The sequence below is a fragment of the Poecilia formosa genome, unplaced genomic scaffold (genome assembly GCF_000485575.1).
Source record: "Poecilia formosa unplaced genomic scaffold, Poecilia_formosa-5.1.2 Scaffold94, whole genome shotgun sequence".
NCBI classification, from domain to species: domain Eukaryota; kingdom Metazoa; phylum Chordata; class Actinopteri; order Cyprinodontiformes; family Poeciliidae; genus Poecilia; species Poecilia formosa.
In genome coordinates, this window is record NW_006800033.1 from 1,646,492 (window position 1) to 1,668,639 (window position 22,148).

The following is a 22,148-nucleotide window of genomic DNA, read 5'->3' on the forward strand; positions in this document are numbered from 1 at the left end:
AAAATAAACTTTGCACCACTTATGAGAGATAAGAAGATATTCAAACTAATCCCAATCTATCCCAATTTACTTTTAAATTGCGGAGACTATTTCAATTATAATCTAACACTGTCTGATTTATAAGTAAATACCCGAAGCAGCAGATTTAACCAAAGCTAAATCACTAGATAATAAGAGAAACAAAGATCTTGTGTGAGCACTGTGTTAACACTGCAGTGATAACGAGGAATTCTTGCTCTCTTTTTTTTCCCCCCGGAAAAAAAAAAAGTTTCTGATGCTGTCATGACCCGTGGAGGTGTGGCTTCGCGGGGAGTGTCTCTACTCAGCCAGTCGTACGCCAGAGCTGAGGTCAGTGGGCGTGGCCTCCGTCTCCACACCATCCTGACCCAGCTGCTGCACGCTTTTGTTCAAACTCAGAAGTCAGTTAGTGTGGAGCAGAGGTGCTCCTTCAAGCCTCTTAACTAATGTGAGTAGAAGATGCCGAGGAAGACGTTATAGCTTAAGCTTTACAGCAGCGCCGGAGGAGGAGGATTCGTGATCGTTTTACTTTTGTTTTGTTTCGGATTTATGAAGTTTAAAAAGTGCCTTGGATAAAACAGCTGGAATCGTGAAGGAAGCTGAGTGGTTTCCCTCGAATCACTTCCCTGTTGGACTATGACTGCTAAAATACACAGACTCTAAAGATTTTCCTTTGATTCTTTTTTTTTTTTTTTTTTTTTTTTTAGCCAGAAGGGGGAGATTAGGCTTATATGCTTCCCCCCAACTTCTTCGCTGGATCTCTATGGAGAACGCACGCCGTCTGCTCTCACGCAACCCCTGGAGTCACTTGCGGCGTGAACGTTGAATCCACCGACCTGGAGAGCAGAAAACGACACATTTAACCGCATTTGAATGCCTGTGCAAGGAGTTTGCTGGTTTTTGTGCTGCAGGCAGGGCTTCAGTTTGCTGGGACGGGACTATGGGGAGAAAGAGGAGGAAGAATCGTTTGAGTTGCGCAACAAGGAGGACTTGACTCCCAATGGACGGGTAAAAAAAAAATCACCACTTTCTCTTCTAATACTAAATGTTCATGAGTGATGAAAAAACACTTTTTATTGCTTGTTTTTTTTTTTTTTTTCAGTATTTTAGGGATATTTGAACTGATTAGCCGGCTTGAAATTCGTTATTCTTAAAAAGTTTACTGGAATTTTAAAGTGTGATAAGAAATTTAGCCTTTTGTCTTTATATTCTCACATATGTTGGCACTTCAGAGAGCCCAGACTAATTATTTTTATCCAACTTAAATTTTAATAAAAATGTCAACACCCGCCCACTTCTTCCCCTAAACAAAACATCGAGGAATGATGATAGTGTGCACAAAATGAATGTGAACACCAAAGTAGTTGGTGGTCTTTAAGTTTTTTATGTTTATTTTAAGCATCTAAGTAAAATTAGATAAGTTTTTGCACTACTGTTTTTACAACAGTATAAATAAATAAATACTGCTTTTGTATTATAAGGACAATATTACAGGGATGAATACACATTTTTGGCACATTTCTTATCAAGATGACACAACCAGTGAGTGTTGAGATTTAGTATATTGAACATAAAGATTTAACATCACATGTTCTCAAATAAGACAAAAAAGTTCATTCAGATAGCCAGTAATATTCTTGGTTAGTGGACCATATAATATGTTGGAATATATTAACCTTCCAAAACATGCATTAAAGTAGTCCTGTTTGACATTTCAGCAGATTGCAATTATACATTTTGTGCAGCATATTTTTTTTAAAATCAAGTTTAAGATATCTTTGGAAATCTATTCAAACCAAGTTTACTGAAAACAGAGCGTGCCTTTTTTTGTCCCAAACATTCAACATTACTACTACTAATGTTTCACTCTGATATGAGAATATGGAAGTTTAACTGCATGCTAGCTCTTAAATTTGACACACTAGTCGGCTTTCCCTATGTGCTCTTTATGTTTCGCTAGAGTAAAAAAAAACAAAAACAAAAAAAAAAAACCTGTTGCTGCTCAGTTTGGCGTTCAGGTTTGCACGGTCTCCAAAGCTTGTGCAACATTGAGCAATCAGACTTGCACATGCTCTGATGCAAGCTATAAAACTCAGAGAGTTGAACTGAGCTTGTGTGCTTGGCCTCCATCCGCTCAGTTGCAAGTAAGACTACGGCCTTGTCTCCTCTCTGTAATGCTAGTCATCTGATCAGGCACAGAGAGTTCAGCATTGTCCGCCCACTTGTGAGGGGCATTGTTGCCTTGCAGTGAGGTTGCCTCTTTCTGTATGTATCTGTTTATTTACAGTGCCTTAGACAAATCCACCATCAAGTACTTGTTGGGATTTTGTGCTTTTGTACTTATTTTTCTCTCACCCTTTCAGTATATGCTTCCTACTACTTCTCAGTGTCACCACAAAGCAAATTAGGTGTATAAATATAGGGTCAGTTATTTTATGGGCAGACTGTGAGTACTTAGTGCTGTGATGACGCCTCAAAAAGCATATCCTACCTTTCTGTTTATTGGCCTCTTTGTGTGCTTGCAACCACCAGCACAGCACTATAGCTATTTGCATGAAAACGTTTGAGGAAGATAAGTTTACACAGTTACTGGCTCAACAGAAGTCTTGACTGCACCAGCGACTCTTAGATAAGAGCAACATCTGTTGATTGGCGAGGTGTTGGTGTTAGCCCACCTCATTGTCCTTTTAGCCTGCCATCTGGCTGGCTATTGGTGGTTGGAGGAATCTAAACTGTGCCTCATATCTGGAATCAATACAAGATCCTTTCAGGATGTCTAAGTGGAGATGACTTCCTCATTTTGACTGTAATTTTCCCAGATCTCGTTAAAATGCAACCTCAGCTCCTCACAAAAGCATTGGTTTAATGTTTGTTAGATTGTAGACGGGTTGGTTGAGAACAGTGGGTACTAAATGGCTGAGTTTAGATTTCTGAGAGTGATGCTTGACTTGATTTGGTGTACAAGTCACAACCCAGCTTTGTGTTATTCAAAATGAAACCTAAAAACAGTCATTTGACTTTCAGCTGTCAGGAGATAATTTAATGATTATGTAACATTCAGCACTATCAAAATATGTTTGAACTATTAATTTCAGGCCTATGAGGAATAATTTCATTCTTATGGTGGTGAAACAAGCATGTCACTTGTATGCAATGCTAGAAGCTCCTGTGGGCAAATTTATTGTAATTGCACTCAGTTGATACCAATTAAAGGACAAATTTAGGTTCAATTCAAGTTTTTTTTTTTTTTTAGTGGTACGTGAAAGACCTTGTCCAGCTCTCAGCAGTTACCATTGTTGACAGTGGTAATACTCTTTTATAGGCAGTCCACTCAGATTTATGAGCCTTTTCTTTGTCTTTTGATAGTCCTGTGTTACCTACTCGATCAGACCCCCCACATTGATTTATGGTTGGAAAGATTCATGAATATAAATTGACTTACCATGAGAGATAAAATACTTATCTTCATGATGGATCTCTTTGTCTTCCGTCATGTGGTGTATTCCATTTATCCGATTACTTCTTAATGGAAAGAACCACTTTAGCATAAGAACTGAAGCTGTTTTGCCGAGTAATCAAAAGCAGTGAAGTACTTGTTTGAGCTGCAAGCCTTATGATAAATAAATCAAATTGCTATGGGAGCTACTCATTTTTAAATTTTGGATGCTTTTGGTGATTTGAAAAATTTAGGAAAATCCTGTTTTCCCTTGCTTTGTGTAGCTGGTACATTTTATAACACTTTGTCAAGATCCAATGCTTTCCCAATAATTAGATAGCCTTCCTATGGCAACAGACTTGCATGTCATGAATTGTTGCTCTTCATTTTCTTTTAGTGGCATGGACAGAGTGAAAGCTTGTCACACAAAGTTAATGTTGCTGTAATGTAAATGTCTTCTCTTCCCATGAGTCCTGACAGAACATGAAGTTCTGCAAGCATACATGTGAGCAGTAGGTGAAGTTTTGTCTATCACTTTCAGTCGAAAGCATCCTGAGGTGAATCATCTGAACAGAGTAGAAAGAAATAATGGGATGTTACTTGTAATTTCCGGGAATATTTGTGTTGCAACTTCGGCAGTTTTGGAGCAGTGGAGGTCATGGGGAGTTGTTTGGCACTAATAGGGTGTCATTTTCTGACATCTCCAAAGCATCTGTGGTAATCTGGTGAATCTGGTGATCAGATTGTCTATGTATTTTTCTGTTGCATGATGTCTCCCTATGCCATTGAAATGAAAGGAACATGAACAGTAGTTTGATGAGGGTAATAGAGCTACATTTTCAGGCAGCAAGTTGGTATCCTTGCCGTGGCATTTGTTGTGTGTGTGTGTTGTTCCTCTGCCTTCACAACACCAAATTACTCAGTTTTGTAGGCCTTTCCCCAAGATTGACCACACTGACCCACAGAACTGGTGGAGTCTCACCCCTCTAGACTTTCAATATCCTCACCGCAAGTGGCTTTGTTTGCCAACACGCTGCCAGGGGGGATGCCATGATCAGTGGCATTTCAAGTACAAAGGCATGTATGCCAGTTTTCTTCCCTCTCTGGGGATGGAACAATGAGTCAAAGTTGATTCATGTGAAATTTTGCTCCTTAAGAGTAGAAGCCCATGTCATAACCTTTTCCTCTTGATGTTTACAGTTCTCATTCAAAGAAGCAGCTCCTCAGCAGCTGCCCAAACAGTCCCACTGAGCTGAATGCTTCCACTGTTTGGGCAGCTTGGCACTTGGTTTTGGACACGACATCTATCATTCACTTTTCTTTCCATGTTTGAAACTCCTTTGCTCAGTTCTATGTAATGTTTAGTCACATTCACCAGTAAACTACTACCGCTCAGTGTGTTGGCCTTGGCAGCTGTGAGTGCAGATTGGAACACTGCCGCACATCTTGTTTTCGGTACAGTCCAGCTTTGGAGGGTGAGTGGATCCCGTTAACCATCAAAACTGCCCTCTGCCTTCAGAGGTGTCATGGTAGGCTGGTTTATATTTGGTTTCCGTTGCGTCTCTGCCTCACCACCTCTAGGTCACACATCTGGTCTTCAGGCCGACACTATGAGAGCCCAAGCATTTCCTACTGGTTACTCAGCCTCCCAGGAGAACTGAAGGGAAAGAGAAAGAGAGCAAGAGAGTAGACTGTGGAAAGCAAGAGCGGAAGTAAGCCACAAAATGAACACATCAGGGCATCTTTCCCTCTTTTCCTTTACGCTCTGCTCTAGTCTGGGGTGATTCATCCTCTGCCCGTCCAAATGGGAGATTTTTTTTTTTTTTTTTTTGCAAAGGCTCTGCATCGCACGCTATCTTTGTTCCTCATCCCACAACACATTAAGTGATTTGGACATGTTTTTTCTGTGAATTGTCATGTTTTGTGAGGGCTGGCTCAAAAAATTACTGTCTTTAGTCACTATATTATTGATGATGTACTCCATTTATATACTGAAATTATAGCTTGCCTGTCCCTGATGTGATTCATTTTGATTTGTTGCTTTTGGTCGCTCTATCGAGTTCTGTTCTCTGTGGCTGTGGGCTTGACTAAATCATTTCAGTGTATGGCAACAAGCAGGGGCAGAGGATTACAGTCTGTCTTCCATTCATAAGTCACTTACTAACAGTGTAAAGTTGTCCTTGCTTGTCTGGTTTGTTATTTACAGTACCACCTTTTAGTTAAACATTAGTGAAATGTCATTATCTATTTCCTAATCATTTTCTCATTTGCCCCAGAAACCATTAGTCTTTAAAAGTATATGAAGATTCAATACCAGCCTCTAAAACTGCAATATATGTTTACTTTGTTATTTTTGAAGGACCCAAAAAGAAGCAGTAGAAGGTTTTTGTGGCGAAATAGCTAAACTTAGGACAGTTTGCCCAGTAGTAAAGTGTGGTGTGTGAACTGTGAGGGGCCCAGAGCTGACCTGGATAATGTTTCAGGTAGGCCTGGGTTGTGCCGTGGCAGCCGCAGGAGCTGGCTCAAGGCTGTGGTTTGCAGAGACAACAAGTCAGGCCGCGGGGACACACAGCATTGCCTTGCACACTGGGTAATCGGTCCAAACTGCACACTGGCAGGCTCTGATGTCTGATGGGGTTTTCCAAGGTCAGGTTGAAACTCCAGGAGCTGAATCACTGTGAATGGAAACATCCTCTCCTATCTTCTGCTGAGTGAAGAAGATTGGGAATAAAGATGATCATTGTTCAAACAATAAAATATCTTTTTTTTATGTTTTTTATGTCTGGCAGTATAATGCTGTTTAGACAGATGACCTGCCTATTTTAGAGTTCACTTAGCACTGACTTCTCAGAATGAGTTTATGGAGTTTAGAATAAATGGTCTCCTTTCTGATATTTGGCATGTGATGCAGAGATGGGGGTTTGATTTCACTTGTTGGAGTACCAGTAAGTTTAATAAGTGCTGTTAATATAGAACCAATGCAGGGGTCTCTTTCTTAAAAAACATTAAGGCATCTGTTTCTGTTATGTTCTTTCGAAAGAGGTTATTTTTAGCTAAATGTTCCAAGAGAAATGGCAAGTCTGAATTAAAGCATTCTGGGGTGTGAAGATTGGGGAGCATGCAATTGCAGCACAAAAGACCCCTCTGTTCTTAGCTCTAACACTAATTTAGCCTGTTTTGCATGCCATATTTCTCTTCACAAGCATACCACTTGCAAGTGTTAGCCAAGCATTACAGGAGCAGTGCAGCTACGTGCTTAGATTGCCAGGAACAACTGCATGAGCTGCTGTAGCACAGACTCTGAAGGCAAACCGCTTAGGGATCATTCCAACATTTGGATAGTTCCAAGTACAGACTATGAGATCTATTTACATGTTTGTTTGTTTTTTCCTCTGTCTTCTGTTTACAGACTCCAACTGAGGTGACAGTTTCTCAGCCTACTTGTGCAGCCAATGGAACAAACGGGTAAGAAAAGGGAAACAATTCCTTCCAAAAAATTTTCAGAAGTAATAGTTTCCTCTTTTTACTTGTATACTTCCCCTCAACTACTTGGGGATTTCTACATTTATCCAGAGCTTGGCCCATTTGTCAGTACTTCATTTTTCACTTCCTCTTCAGCATTTCATGAGGTATATTTATGATTTAGATATATTTGTCAGTTGTGTGTAAATTTGAATCTATATGATAGTGACTTATCAATTTTTTTTCAGGCTTCCATAAAGCCAATCACCTTAAGAATTGAAAGGCTGTTGACCCAAAGTGTAAATGCATCCAGAGGTAGTGCTAGATGTCTGATAATTTTGACTTTTTGTGGGTCAAAACAATTCTGACAATATATTTGTACTTGTTAATTTTTTAAATTATAATAATGACATTCAATAATATTTAACCTCCATTAATTTTAATTAATATTCAACCCAAATAAGCTGAACAGAAAGTCCACATTGTGCCGTCACACATCAGGTAGATGAATACATGTAAAGCTTTCTCCGTAGTGACAAAAATTACTGACTGTGGCTCAAATAATTACACATAAACAATGTAATTAAACGATTACACTTAAAATATGACAGCTTTGCCTGCTGCGGGCTGAACGCAGTCTCAAAACTTCAACCTGATCTGCATGGACCTGAATTGTATGCCTGCTTGTGTGTAATCAAGGGGGGTCTTGCTGCAGAGGCTGTTGTCATGAGGTCTTGAACTTTTGCCTTGGATTGAGGATTTCTCATGGGGGGCGGGGGGGGTTTGATGTTTTGAAGTTTGAATCTGCTCTCTGCTGCCACACTGGAGACTTAATTACAAGCTACACCTCAGCCAAAGTTTTAAAATCAGGGAACATGTCTCCAATTGGAACTGATTCAAGCAAACATATGGACCAGGATGCTCTGGTGAGATGAGACACCAGACTTTCTGACCAGTGTGAGAAAGAGCAAAAGTAACACTAGACATCAACATGGTGATGATGGCATCATGCTGTGGGGAAGCTTGATGCTGAGTTTCACCTGCCAGCAGGGCAAAAACAGATGGTTCAGGGAATACAAAAGCATATGTTAGAATCAGTTAGTCAAAGTCCAGATCAAAAATACTAGCAAAATGCATTGAATTTTGTCGTCGTATCAAGACAAAGCTAGATACTAATTCTTTGACAACACACCAACAATGAAAAAGAGCAATTCATGGATGACTTGAGGGAGATATTTTTTGTCTGCGATCGCAGACAGTGATGTAGTTGACTTTTGCGCTCCTGTATTTCTGGCATCATGCCCTCATCTCTCCTCCTTCTTCCACATTTAGTCTCTACTGTACATCCGCTGACTTGCAGGCAATGAGTCACTGAGCCTGACGTGTAAAACTATCACACGCCACGAATGAACAGGCGAGGGGTCTGCAACAACTCCCAACAAAAAACCGAGCCGCCTGACAAAGTGGCTTGGTAGAAACATTTAGCGGGAGTAAGACAGGACATGCCGTGTCTCGAGGCTTGAAGAGGAAAAACGTGAAAAGAAAAAAGTGAAGACGATGTGACTCAGTCCTGTCCCATTAGCACTCCCCATGGAGGCGTGGCTTGGATGTGTACATGTCATTTCTAGAGTGCAGTGGCAGTGGCCTTGGGCGACAGCATAATTAACTGGTTTTGAAGGGAGTGTGTTAAAAGCCTGGCTATAATCATCACACCTAGTGGAGAGGAGAGGTTAGAGAACGTATCACTTGGCCATTACCTTACCAAAAGGAGGACACACCCAGACGTTCAGTTGTATGAAGGAAATGATGAGTAAAGCCATGATAGGTCTGAACTTTGTAACGAAAGAAGAGGTGCTACATTCATTTATTTAAGTCCTGTTTGACAGGCAAGGCAGGTTAGGTATAGTTTTACTTTTACAAAACTAATCACGGGTGACACGTTAAAGGTGGGGATATCATATTGAAAATAACTCGATTCTACTTACAAACTGATGATGATCTTTGTTGTAGAGTAAAATGCGGGTAATTCTAAGTCAAAAATCAGTTTGATATACTCGACAAATTATGTTGTTACACAAACAAGTCATGTAAAATCTCCTGGTTTGTTTTTACATCTTCAGAACAAGCAACAAAATTCCAAATATGAACATGAGCATCTCTACATTAATAATAAAATGTTATCCTTTTAGATTTTTTATTAGTTTTAATACTGCAGCTAATCCTTGTTTTCATTGCTTAGTGTGCTATTTTTGTCCTACCAGAGCTGCTTAAAATAACAGGCCTTATCAAAGAATGTCTATAGCAACTTCTAACTGTTGACTGTGACAATATTTGCCCTAATCCAAAAAGATTTCATTTATTTTCAAATCAGTCCTTTTGTACAATGCCAATCCCCTACAAAGGTCACCTCAAGGCACAAATCCAATTCATGTTTTGTTATAAAACATTAAATTAATGGGATGTAATAGAAATCCATGTTAAATCAGTTCAAACAAGTCTTGTCCATTTCAATTCATTCAGCTCTCTGACTATTTCAGTGCAGATCTGTTTAATTTAGTTAAGTTCAATGCATTTTATTTCAACGTAGTCCAGGCCTAGCTTTTTTAATCCAGCCCAAACCATCACAGTCAAATCCAATTCGGTTCTGTCCATTCCTAATTCCAATTCATTCCAAGATGGAACTTCAGTTCAATCTAATCCAGGTGAGGATAAGAACACCTAAATCCAATCCCAAATAAGCCTAGTCCAAACCTGCTCAGGTTTGAATTGAAGCCAACTAGCCGACCAGTTGTCTTCAATCCAGATCAATACGGCCAAAACATTACATTCCTGATAACTCCAGGCATAACTAGTCCAACTACATCCAAACCAACACAGCCTTGTTCAGTGTGTTTCAACTAATTGTAGTGATCCAGTACAGTCAGTTAGTAGAGTTAGCAAAAATTGTCTCAGGAAACCAGCAGACTTTTTTGTATATGAATGGAAACAAAACACTACAAGCAGAATCTGATAATGGAAATTCTGTTTTCATCTTTTTTGTGTTTTGTTCTGAAATGGAAAACTAACCAATATGGTGTGGTCACAGAGAGCCATTTTAAAGTTTGGGTGATTGTCTTGTTTCTTCTGGTAGCTAGCACACACTGTTTTTGGACTTTGCTCACACTCACATTTGTCTTTCACCATCACAACTTTTATTCCAACTTCTACCACTTTGCTTTCCTCTCGAGTTCCTTCTCATGGCTTGTCCAAGGCAGAGTACTAACTTTATCCTGATGAATAATCTGAAGATTGTCTTTCTTCTTGATTTTCATATTCGGTGTGCTATGGTTTGGTAGATGGTTGAAATTGGATGCCCCATGGTCTTTGCATAAAACAATTGTTTGCATAGAAATTATAGATGTGGATTTCTTGTGTGTTTTTTAATGCACAACTTAATGTTGGTCCTACTTATGCTATGTATAATATACAGTATGGAGGTTTTTATTTCCCTTCTCTTTATCGTAAAATTTATTGCTGACAGCACACACTTCTGGACTCACAAACTCAGACTTCCTGTCACACACCCCTCTGCCTCTGGTCTCAAAACATGACTTTTTTTTCCCTCTACCCCTCTCCCTTCTCTGCAGAGTCCAGAATTTCTTGGCAGTGGTCTTAAGTAAACAGTGTATTTTTAGCTGGGAGGTCGTATAGGCCCACTCTTAATCACCACATTCTCATTTTCCCACCAGCCCAGTTTCAAGCAGAGGCTTATTTGGCTAGCCCCTGCCCTGCTGAGGGAAGAGAAAGGGAATGGATAGGGAAAGAGATGTTAATGCAAAACACTCTGTATTAAGATAAATTTGTCTGGAGTTGGTCATTTATCCTTGATGGTGCTTTTTTCTAATACAGCAAATCTTCCTGATTACAATTTATTAGGATTTTATATGAGCGGCCAGCCCAAAGTAGACCATAAATGTGAAGTGGAAGAAAAAGGATGACATTTTTTCAGAAATAAAAATCTCTAGAATAGGATAAGTATTTGTTTTCAGTCCCTTTGGTTGTGATACCCTTAAGTAAAATTCAGTTCAAGAAAGTGCCTTCAGAAATCACATAATGGGTACGTGTGCATCAGTTTGTAATGTCAGTACAAATTGACATTAAATATCTTCTGTGAAAGCCCTTAAAGGTTTGCTGGAGATCATTAGTGAACAAACGGCATCATAATGACCAAGGCATACAGCAAAAAGATCAGGGATGATTTGAAGTTTTAAGTAGAGAGCTGATGGAAAACAATATAGCAAACCTTTGGCATCTGGAGGAACACTGCTCCGTCAGTCATCAAAAAACGGAGCATGACCCAGCTGCAGGTTTTCCCAGGTATGGCAATCCACTTAAGCTTACAGGCTCGGCATAGGGAACATTCATCAGAAAGGAAGCCAAGAGGCCAATGGCAACTCTGGAGGAGCTACAGAGATCCACCACTCAGATAAGAGAATTTGTTGACAGGACATGATTAATATGGGCCCCAACTATCATGTGGAAGAAGCTGCTTTGATTAGATAAGACCAAACCAAAACATTTGGCCTACTTGCACATAAATGTTGTGTATGAAGCTAATAGAGTAAGTCATGCAAACCGCATACATGATCAGCATGACGTTGCTGGTCGCTTTTCTTCAGCAGGGACAGGGAAGTGACATGGGAGGGAAGATGGAACTAAACGCAAGGCAATCCTGGAATAAAACTTGTTGGAAGCTCCAAATAACTAGAGATTGAGGCGAAGGTTCACTGTCCAACAGGACAACAACCCAAAACTAATCAAGCCTACAATCCTAAACGGAAATGTAGAATTATATCAAAGCATATTGTAAAAACGGTGCAGTCAAATGACAATCAGTGATAAGAGCTAGAAGCTGTTTTTCAAATATTCTCTACATGCAACCAGACTATAGTTCAAGAGCTTGAACATTTTTTAAACATTGGCAAAAACTTTAATCTTCAAATGTATGAGACATACCCCAAAAGACTTATAGATTTGTGCCTTTTTACTTTATACAAAACCCCAATTAAATACAATGCTGTCTGTAGTATTGCCATGAGGAAATGTGGGAAAACTCAACGGGGTACAAATACTTTTTCAATAATCTAGATCTAAATATATGTATGTGGTTTACAGACGTTCCTTTAGTTTATCTGAGCATCATAAATTTTCACAGCTCTGCATGCTGTTGCATTTAAAAGGCTCTGCTCTGCATGCCAGGATATGTTTCAATTGCGGTCACTATGGCCCGAGAGCAAGGACGGCACTTTTCTAACTTTAATTAATGTCACTGCTTCATGATTAAACCCTGGACTGAAATCAATTACCCTTCACTTCTGGAGCTACTGCCAGAGTGAGGGTCACAAACTCATTGGCTTATGCATATTGCTAAGTTTAAAGTGTGTCACTACTGCTGATGTCACCATTGCAAAGTGTGCTGGCTGTGAAAAGTCTGCTGTTAATCTGGTCATTAGGTGTGATGACCTATTTGGAATACGTGGTTAAAGCCTGTGTGTGGTTGATTTGATCCAATCCATGACCTTTTGGGCAAGTGCATTGATCTGGTAGTTGGCACCAAGAAGAGTTTGTGAAATACAGATAGCAGTTTATCTCTTTTTCAAATTTACAGCCACACTAGCAAAAATTAGTTGTTTTTCTTCTTTAAACCAACTATGGACTGTTAATTTGGCACGTTTTATTTGATTTTTCCAGCTGATCGATTCAGTCTAAGATGCTGAGTTTTGAAGAGTGACTGTACAAAAGAACGGATAAAAAGCATCGTCACCGTCTAAAATTCATGACCCAGTTACTCACCAAAATCTGGAACTATTGCTGCTAATTTCATGTCGTGAACCTCATCACCACAGAGGGGGAAGTGAGAATTTGTGAGACTTCTGTTCAGGACAGCTCAACAGTCACAACCTGTTCCCTTATGAGCTTAGTTGCTAGCATGAGTTCTGATATTTAATACAACATGAGCTACAGAAAAAAAAATCCCAAGTTATAAAGTACATCCCAGGATTTACTTCCTGTGCTAATTTCACTTCCAAATGTAATAAAACATTGGTTCTACATGTTCCAAATTTCTGACTTTCCAAAAACCTATTTGCCTTTTTATTATTTTCTTGAATTTGGACAGCCAACATGTTAAAGTAAAACATTTAATTTGACGTGTTCATTTTGTCCTATTCAAGTTTTAACCCTTTTCTTGTATGTCAGTGTAAATTTTTAAATTAACCCCTCTACTTTACAGGAAAGGAAAATAGTTACTATTACTGGTAATTTTATTGTAACTTGTCACTGATAAATCTGTATAATCCGAAGTATAGCTTTATAATCTTTTCATCTTTTGTGAGATAGATCAAATTCCAAGTACAGTTTTTGGTACCTTGGCATTTAGGTTCAAGCATGTACTAAGATGTTTGCTGTGCCACCCTACCTATACTCCTGACCCCTAACCTGTGAGAAAATATTGAGTAAATACAAAATAGCTTACAAAGGAGAAGAAGTGAAAAAGCTATCCATTCTGGTTCTATGTAAAAATCTAATTACTTTCCTCATTAAATCACTAAATAGATTTGATTTTACCCTTTTTTTCTTTTTTTTTTTTTGCTCATTAGAAAGCTGAGTTCAGTTGAACTGTCCACACCCAGGCCTAATTACTGCCAGACCTGTAGAATAAGAAATCCTTTAAATAGAACCTGTCTGACAACATGACGTAGCCCAAAAGATCATAAAAAGCAATGCATAGTTTCCTAATCTATAGAAACTACCTAGCAAAATTCATTGACATCAGTCAATCTGGAAAGGGTTGCAAAGCATCTTCCAAGGTCTTGAGTCTCCAGGGCACCACGGTGGGGCATTATACTCCAATAGTACAAACATGTACAAAGTGTTATGTACTTCCCCAAAATTACTCCAAAAGGACATTGATGAGTCATGCAAAAGATTCCAAAGAAAATTAGACCAAGAAGTTTAGTTAGTCAGTGTTCATGAATTTAGCAATAAATAAGAGGCTGGGGGAAAAGTCCATGCATGGGCAAAAAATACTTTTTGGAACAAATTGCTCTCCCACATTTGCCCCATGACATCTTAACGATCTCTAAGACTTTCAGCAAAGTATTTTCTAGACTGGTGAGATAAGAGTAGAAATTGGAAAGATGTGTGCCTTGTTAAATCTTGCGTAAACCACAGGACTTCAGGAAGAGAGCATCACACTGGCAATCACACATGGTGGTTGGTTGATGGTCAACAATTCTGAGCTTTGGCAGAAAGTCCTGTGGAGAAATTTAGTTCATCAAACCTTGATGATCTAAATTTCATCAAGGTCTGATGAAATTTAGTTCATCAAATTTCATCGCATTTAAATGAAATTCTACATTTAAATGCGATTCACATGAATTTGGCATGACTTTAAAAACCCTCTTCTTGCTTGCAAATCCTCCATTGTAGCTGAATCATAACAATTCGGTTGCAAACGCATACATATCATCTCTACTTGCTGGTCTCTGCGCACACACCTGCATGCGACCCAAACGACCATGTTTGCATGCCGACAGGGACCGTAATCAATAATGCTTCAAGTCAGAGGGTGGTGCCAGATCCATAGCGGAAAAACATGGTTAGATCATGAGCAAAAAACGCAAAACGGCTACAAAACGTATTTTAAAGAAATGCAGCAAGGATAACTGTGCTGGGGGTTTTTCTACCCTCATAGACGAGCAGGATTTAAAAATTACATTGATATTCTGCAACTTTCTTCTTTCTCTTCTTTTCTTCTCCTCCTACGAGTATTCTGTGTATAAACCAGGACATGTCCGCCCCCCTTAAACCCTGTAGTGAAAACTGTACATCTCTATTGAAATGTGATTATGCAGCTGAGCTAAGAAAAGTAACAGGGACACATGTTAATCTGCAAGGTCCAAGTGGCTCATGTCCATGGGCACAGCGAAGTATGTCAAGAAATTTAGTTATTATTATCTCATATCTTTGAGTTCTCAATCACAGCCATATACCTAGTTTCTGTCGACCCTTTCTTGTGTAATGCAGTACAGATTTTGTTACATATAAGAATAGTGGCTTAAACATTATTATAGGTGAAACTGAGAGTGAAAATGCTCATATGTGCCTCTTTATTACACACTAGCTTGCTTCTCCCCATTTCTGATGTGACTCGTTGACTGTTAGTCCACATGGGTATACTTAAAGGTCCACGCAAAACCTGCAGGAACAGTCATCCTCCCAGTTCATAGAAAAATAAAATTGCCTTCTCTAAATCTGCCACTGAGCTTTGATTTTCTTCTCTTTTTTGATGGATAGGAAGCCTTTTTTATTTCAGGAAGCCTTTGTCATGGCCAACTGTTTTCTGTTTTGCATTTGTGGAAAAGAGAGAGAAGCCAATGCTTGCACATCAGAAACTACTATATACTGTAGCTTTCCTCTCTCACTGATACAAGCAAATTATAATAATAATATAATTTTGTTTTGTAGTGGATTCCATTTTGTTTTTAACCACATGGTGAAAATCAAACAATCCTACATTTCTCACGCATCGTGAATGGCAACAATATAGTTTCTTACCTCTTTTTTTTCTTGTCAAATCTTACTTTTTACTTATTAAACTATAAATATTTGAGACTAGATGGTAGGAAAGGTTTTATTTTCTTCCTGTAATTCAACATAGTTCCCACCTGCTTGAGCTGATTAGTTTTCTTAAAGACTTAGTATGTATGCACACACCATCTTTCAAGTAATATCCACCTGAAACTGTTAAATCAATAAACATGAAACGGCATTCAAGTTTCCAGAGCTTCCAGTAAATCTCTTTCCAACTGAACCTGATGGTTCTCAGATATAATCAAGTACACCTGCAAGTTTCTTCGGGATGCATTTGTTTCACTGATCTTGTTTTATTTTGTGAGTTTAAACAAATATAAGCGGTTCATTTTGGTTGACCTGTGTTATTAAACCGGTGGCGTTGCCAGGAGTTTATTTACTCATCTGATTTAATCTCCGAGATCCTGTATGCCAGGATTTTCCATTTCACTTTCTTAAACTGTCATTTTCATTGTTGCACAGCTCTCTGCTGTAGCATAACAACAAACATGTTGGTGTCTCTCAAAGTGCAACCACTAAGAGTGCTGATCTCAAACCACACAGCTATAATTTTTAACACATTTCGAGTTTCAGCAGGTCTTGTGGTGATGTAATAAAATAACAATTTTCTTGTTGAGTTCATTTATACCTGGAGGGAAGAGTTAGCAGGAGGAGATGAGAGAGATGTGCTGTCTGTAGATGTGTGCTCACTCTGTTCTCCATGCTGCCTAATCCCCATATCAAATTGTTTCCTGCACTCCACAGGAAGTTGCCTGCTGAAGGCCTCGTCACCACAACCTCTGCTGGAGCTTCTGGGAATGTGGGGGTGGTAGCAGTAGATGTTGGAGGTTAGATTGGGGTAATGGGGCTGTTGGACAGCTGTGGAGATGCAAAGCCCCCGCATCAATTATGCTCAAACGCTCGCTCTAAGCTTTAGGACTGTTTTTTATTACATGCTGTATAGTGCTGTGAAAAGTATTTGCTCCCTTACAGATTTTTTCTGCTTTGGATCTTTCACACTTTTATTTTTCAGATGCTGAAACAAACTTTAATATCAGAATAAGATGCGATGGGGATAGAGAGAGTCTTATTTGATTTATTTATATACTACGGTATGTAACTTTTCAAACAAAATTGTTTTTCCAGACAATATAACATGAGGCAGATAATTTGTGAAAAAAGCTAGCTCCTCTGCCTTTTCCTTGTGGTCCTGCAGCCATCTGCAGAAATGCATCATGCCCAGTCAGAAGCAACCAGTCAGAGCCAGGATCAGGGTCTTAGCTCTGTCAATCAGGCTCATGTATGCGGTGCTCAATATCCCAATGTCATATTAACTTACTTATAGGAAAACTGTTTATCCCCCACTAGTAGCCATGCTAACTAGTCTAAGCATTCATAGCTTGCTCTGGTCTGGTGAACCAGCTGTAGCATAGCAGAAAGCAAGTGGAAGTGAACAACACATACATGCGAGTGATTGACAACATTAAGACCATCCTCCTTCTCCTGATTGGTTGTTTTTGACTGGGAGTGGCGTATTTCTGCAGATGACCATTGTTTTTTATATTCTGGGGGTGTTTTTTTTTTTTTTGCAGGGACAGGAAAGCTGATCAGAGTTGATGGGAGTTTCACTTTCCATTATGATATCAACCCTAAACTTTCCACAGTTACTATCAGTTTTTACTATTTATCACGATGTTGTTTTCCTCATTTTTTTTTTTTTTTTTTTTTTTTTTTTTTTACAGATTATATGTCTCAGATTATCGGTCACATGTTTAACAGATATTTTACAAACATATTGTTTATTAAGGTTACTGCAGCTTTAGGCTTCAGGATGTCAAAAAGCTATTCAGACAAACCTGGAGCAATGTGAAATAGTAATTGCCTCATAAACCTCATGGCTGTATCGCCCATCATGACCACAACTGTTTGTATGTTGTGGAGGGATTTTGGCCCTTCTTTGTTTTAACATGGCGTCTATCACTTTGGTGAAGCAGTCACAAACCATCACGTTACCGCCACCATTTTTGACTGTGGGTATTGTATTTTTTTCTGAAATACTTTTGTTTTTAATGTTATCAACAGATGTAATCAGAAGTACACCTCCCAAATAGTACCGCTTTAGTCATAAGAGCACAGAATATTTTCCCAAAACAGTGGGAAAATATTCCCACTGTTATTATTTCTGATAATTGTAAAACTGTTCTCTCTGCTCGGCAGTGGTTTCCACCGTGGCTGTCTCCCATGGATGTAGTTTTTGTTTGGTTTGTTGCAATTGAATCTTTACTCAGTAATCCTGAGTAAAGATTACTGAATCTTTATTTAAGATTCAATAGTCTTGAATAAAGACTTCAAGAATGTTGAATAATAATAACCACTCCATCCATGCGGTTCTCTCCCCTCCCATGGATGGAGTTTTTGTTTGGTTTGGTTTAATTGAATCTTTAATAGTGACTATAACGGAGGTAAGTGAGGCTTTGCAGTGCTTTAGATATTGTTCTGGTTTCTTTTGTGACTTCCTGGGTGAGTAATCAGTCTGTTCCTATGGCAATTTTGGTAGACCTACCACTTCATATAGGGTTTACCACTGCTTAATAGTTTCTCCATTTGTGGATATTGACTCTCTCTGGCTGGCGTCTCAATGCCTTAGAAATGTCTTTGTGACCCTTTCAAGACTGACAGATGTCATTATCTTAGTTTCTCAATTATTTTGCCTTGGTGACAAGTGGGGCAATTATAAGCGCTCTTATCCCACATAGGACTAATTTGATTTGAATAGCTTTTATATCCAATTGGTGAAATCATCACATGAAAACTAAATTCTGTGTTTGTAAAATTTGTTTGAAACATGCATGATCAAAAAAGAAATCTGCAAAAACCTTTTCACTGATGTTGATTACGCTCACAAAACCCATTTACGAACTTTTGTTGCTAGGTTTGTGAAAGCAGCACCTAGAAAAACTACACCTTTAAAGAGTTATCTGATTTTCATCATTGTACCGATGGCCAATGCAACTTCATTTCTTTTTAAAATGTTTGAATGTTATTTCTGTCTCTTTTTCAGTGTATTTTGTAAGGAAACAGTCACAAATGAGTTTATCTTAAAATAACATTGAATGGCTCCTGTCTGCTAAGTGATGCTGACAACAAAAACAGCAATTTGTGGTACTTAGCTGATTTTCCACATTAACAAGCAGTCTCCGTAAAGGTTATTGGACATTAGCCTTGACTTTTTTTTTTGTTTTTTGGATACAATACTAAGGCAGACTAACAAGCAGCACTCAGTTTAAAAGCCAAACATGTTGTCCTGTTAACGGTTGAAACTGGGACTTGATGAAGTGTTTTTTTTTTCTCTCCTATATCCTTCCCACAACCCCTCATTATTTTCCTGTTTTATCCCTCAATATTTCCATAAGGAAAAGCAAATTTGACTTAGAAAGATGAACTTGCTTACATCCAGGTAAAATATTTAGAAAAATCCTTATTTCCCGAAATAGTCCAGATGTCTTTATCATAAAGAAGGTGAGGGTTGTAAGTTATAGACAGGACTAGCTTTTCTGTTTTGGTTAGCTTCTTTTTCACCATCACAGATTGGTGCGGATTAATCTGTTCATTTCTCGCTACTTTACGTTACTTATTTCTGCTTGAAACTCTAGCATGAGAGTCATTTAGGCGTTACCTTCTTTGAACTCACCCTTCATTAGTTACTTGATATCTCAAAAGCTTCTGGCACTCTAGTGATGATGCATCTCCAGAGGCTTCTCCTCAGTAAATTAGTTTATTTGTGTGTGCTAAATTGCTATTTTGGCATTGTAACAGTAGCAAACACCAGTCAAGAGATTCAGCTTCAACATGGGCACTTTGAATGCCAGACCACAAACTCCCCTCAGGGAGTGTTTCTATACATACTGTCTGCATCCAGTTTGAGCTGTCTGGCTGTCTCTGCTATGCAACAGGGCTCATAAACAACCCAAAATAAGAGATGTCGTCACATTTCAGTGTTTATTTTAATGCATTTAAGCATACCCAGCAGTTCACCACTGCATCAAAGAAACTGGTGTAGTGATACCATATGACCTGAGGTGACTAAGCCCCGAATCGCTCTCGGTTCTGCTTTTGTGTCATGAATAATATAGATTTCCCCCCCCACCCGTATTATGGAACATTTTGTGGCTCTACACGTTTTACCATCTGAACATTAGTCTCTGTACTGGAACAACCATCTGCAAATTAAACATTATAAAGAGACATCTTTGGGAATCATCTGAGAAATGACTTCAGCAGTCTTCAGTAAGATGAGTCTAAGCAGATAAGGCAATATTGGGATTTATTGATTACCACCGCCTTCCGTGTGGAGGAACCCTCTGCACTTATCTGATCGATAGTCACATAAATCAGCTGATGAAGGCTTGGGTGACTGGAGGCCAATAACTCTGGGAAGCAGGGCCCAATTTATTTGTCTCATCAGTAATCCCAGGAGGCGGTCAGAGGGGGAGGAGGACAGGAAGTCTTGAACCTCACATTTCGGCCCAGGAAATGGAGAAAATAAACAACTTATTAGATAAATAAACGAAGAGAGATAAAACCTCTCAGCAGTCTAATAGACTGAAAACTGGCCTTATTCTTAAGTAACTACAATTTTCCTATTCAGTCTTAAACTATGGAATTTATACAGATTTTCTACAAAATCCTGAAACTTTTTTCCTGCTTTTATATTTAAATGTGGACGTTCGTCTTTAGTTTACCACATGAAAAGTGCTCGTTCCTGTCTAACTCACTGATCATTTTGGTTTTTGTCACCAACAACCAGACATACACTCAATAAAAAACCAGAAAAGAGTCATGCCATTGCATTTTTGACCTCAAGGCCATTTTATGTCTGAGTTTGTATCTGGACCCAAGCTTCTTGAAATGTGTTCAGTTGAGATGCCACACAAAGTACGGAAATTCCATGAAATTTAAGGTTAACTCTCATATGAAGGATTTATATTTTAATCTATGACAATCCAGTTAAAGTTTTTCCGTGTATTAGAGATTTCAACCGTTTCTAAAAATGTCCTGATGTCATTGGGGGAGGGGGGGGAAACGAAACACAACAAAAACTACCACACTGCTGTATTAAAAGCTTGTTCCTGCTATGCCTCATTCTTGGTTTATGATAAAACTGATAATGAAACCTAACTTTGCAAAGATTTTGTCCTCAAATTTCCACACAGTCATCAAAACTGCAAGTAAAAATCTGGAAAATGTACTTTAGAACTTTTATGAACTTCTCACCAGCCAATTCCAGACCAGATGCTAAAGTTAAAATCTATCTATGGTAGCTGCTTGATGGTTGGAAGATCAGCAAGAGAAGGAGCAGCCGTTCAGCAGATTTACAGATGTTTTTGATCTTTATGCTTTTAACTATCCAAGATGTGACCCCTTGACCCTTTTGCCTTCCTCTGACCGGCGCAAGCTGGCTGGCTGGGAGTCAGCCCGGCGTCGCCCTGTCACGTTTATTTTCAGTCGCCTGTTTGGCTCGCCAGCCAAAGTGATAAAAGAGACTCGAGCTGTCCACAGTGGCTTGCCGTGCATCAATGTGCGTTCGCAGGATTGCGTGCTGAGAGTGGTGGTGGGGGGGGGAATGGGGGGGAAAGAGAGAGGATGAGAAGGGAAAAGACGAGACACCGGATATTTGTGGCACTTCTTTCAATCCCCCCTGTCTGACCTTCTCCACTTAAGAGTATGTGACAGGCTTTTGAGTTGGCAGAGAGTGGCATGGTGATTGGAAGTTGGGTCTCACGGCCAGCACTGCGTCTCTGAGCCAGTTACAGTAGCCGGCCAGTTTTAGAGGAAGGCTTGAGTTGAGAGGGAAGCTGGGTTATTTACATTTTCTTTCTGCTCTTCTGCACAGGCACACTGTCTCTCAGTCACCTGTAAAAATGAAGAAACCGACCAATGAGGAGTATGGGATGGGGGTGGATGAAGAGCCAGATCTGATAGTAAAAGGTGAGTCTGAAGTTATTACTTTACTCTTTAATCATCATCAGTGAATTCAGTTGTTGTTGTGAAATACACAATGTGTTCAAGTGATTTCATAATCAAATCTCTTACATATCTTCTTTGTATCACGTTGATGCTAACTGAATTCCTGACGGACGAAACTACAGAAAAAAACTCCTGGATGTTTTGATGAGCTAAATCACATATTTCATTTTTACATTTTACAAGATAAAAAACTTGCAACCCTAAATAGTAGAAACACCTAAATGTTGCTAGGTTAGGATTTTCCTTGTACTTTACTGTAGAAGGTGTTTCATGATCCAAACTGTCTGTCTTTGCCTCTCTTCCTGTGTTCATGTTATGAGAACTACTGGCATCAGTGGTCTTGTCTTCATGTCTACCACTTTTGATTAATGATCTCATGAGATATTCCTGTACAAATATGTTTTCTCTTTTACCTCTGCTGAAAGGGAGCAGTAAAATGCTGTTGCTTGGATATGTTGTGTCCTGTTTGGAATAGTGACACAAGCAGATTGCCTAATTCTGACTACAGTTGCCATGCATCTTCGACTTGCCCTCCTCTTTACGCACCCTTCATTTCTCACTGTTGGGTTTTCTTTAAAACATTTCCTTGTAA

The 22,148-nt window shown here is 39.1% G+C and overlaps 1 protein-coding gene across 3 annotated transcripts in view; it reads left to right on the plus strand.

Annotated features, from left to right (window-relative positions):
* The first annotated feature begins 397 nt into the window (after positions 1 to 397).
* The window catches only part of plekhh3 (pleckstrin homology, MyTH4 and FERM domain containing H3), a 38,623-nt gene continuing 16,872 nt past the window's right edge, over positions 398 to 22,148 (plus strand). Inside the window, exons 1-4 of one of the 3 annotated variants that reach the window (XM_007558166.2) lie at positions 4,144 to 4,929; positions 5,036 to 5,166; positions 6,864 to 6,919; positions 21,423 to 21,517. In XM_007558166.2, the coding sequence (XP_007558228.1) occupies positions 21,451 to 21,517 (67 nt within the window). In that variant the 5' untranslated portion in view covers positions 4,144 to 4,929; positions 5,036 to 5,166; positions 6,864 to 6,919; positions 21,423 to 21,450. Of the gene's footprint in view, positions 1,027 to 4,143; positions 5,167 to 6,863; positions 6,920 to 21,422; positions 21,518 to 22,148 lie in introns of those variants that run through there. The other 2 variants (XM_007558163.2, XM_007558164.2) reach the window with 2 other exon arrangements.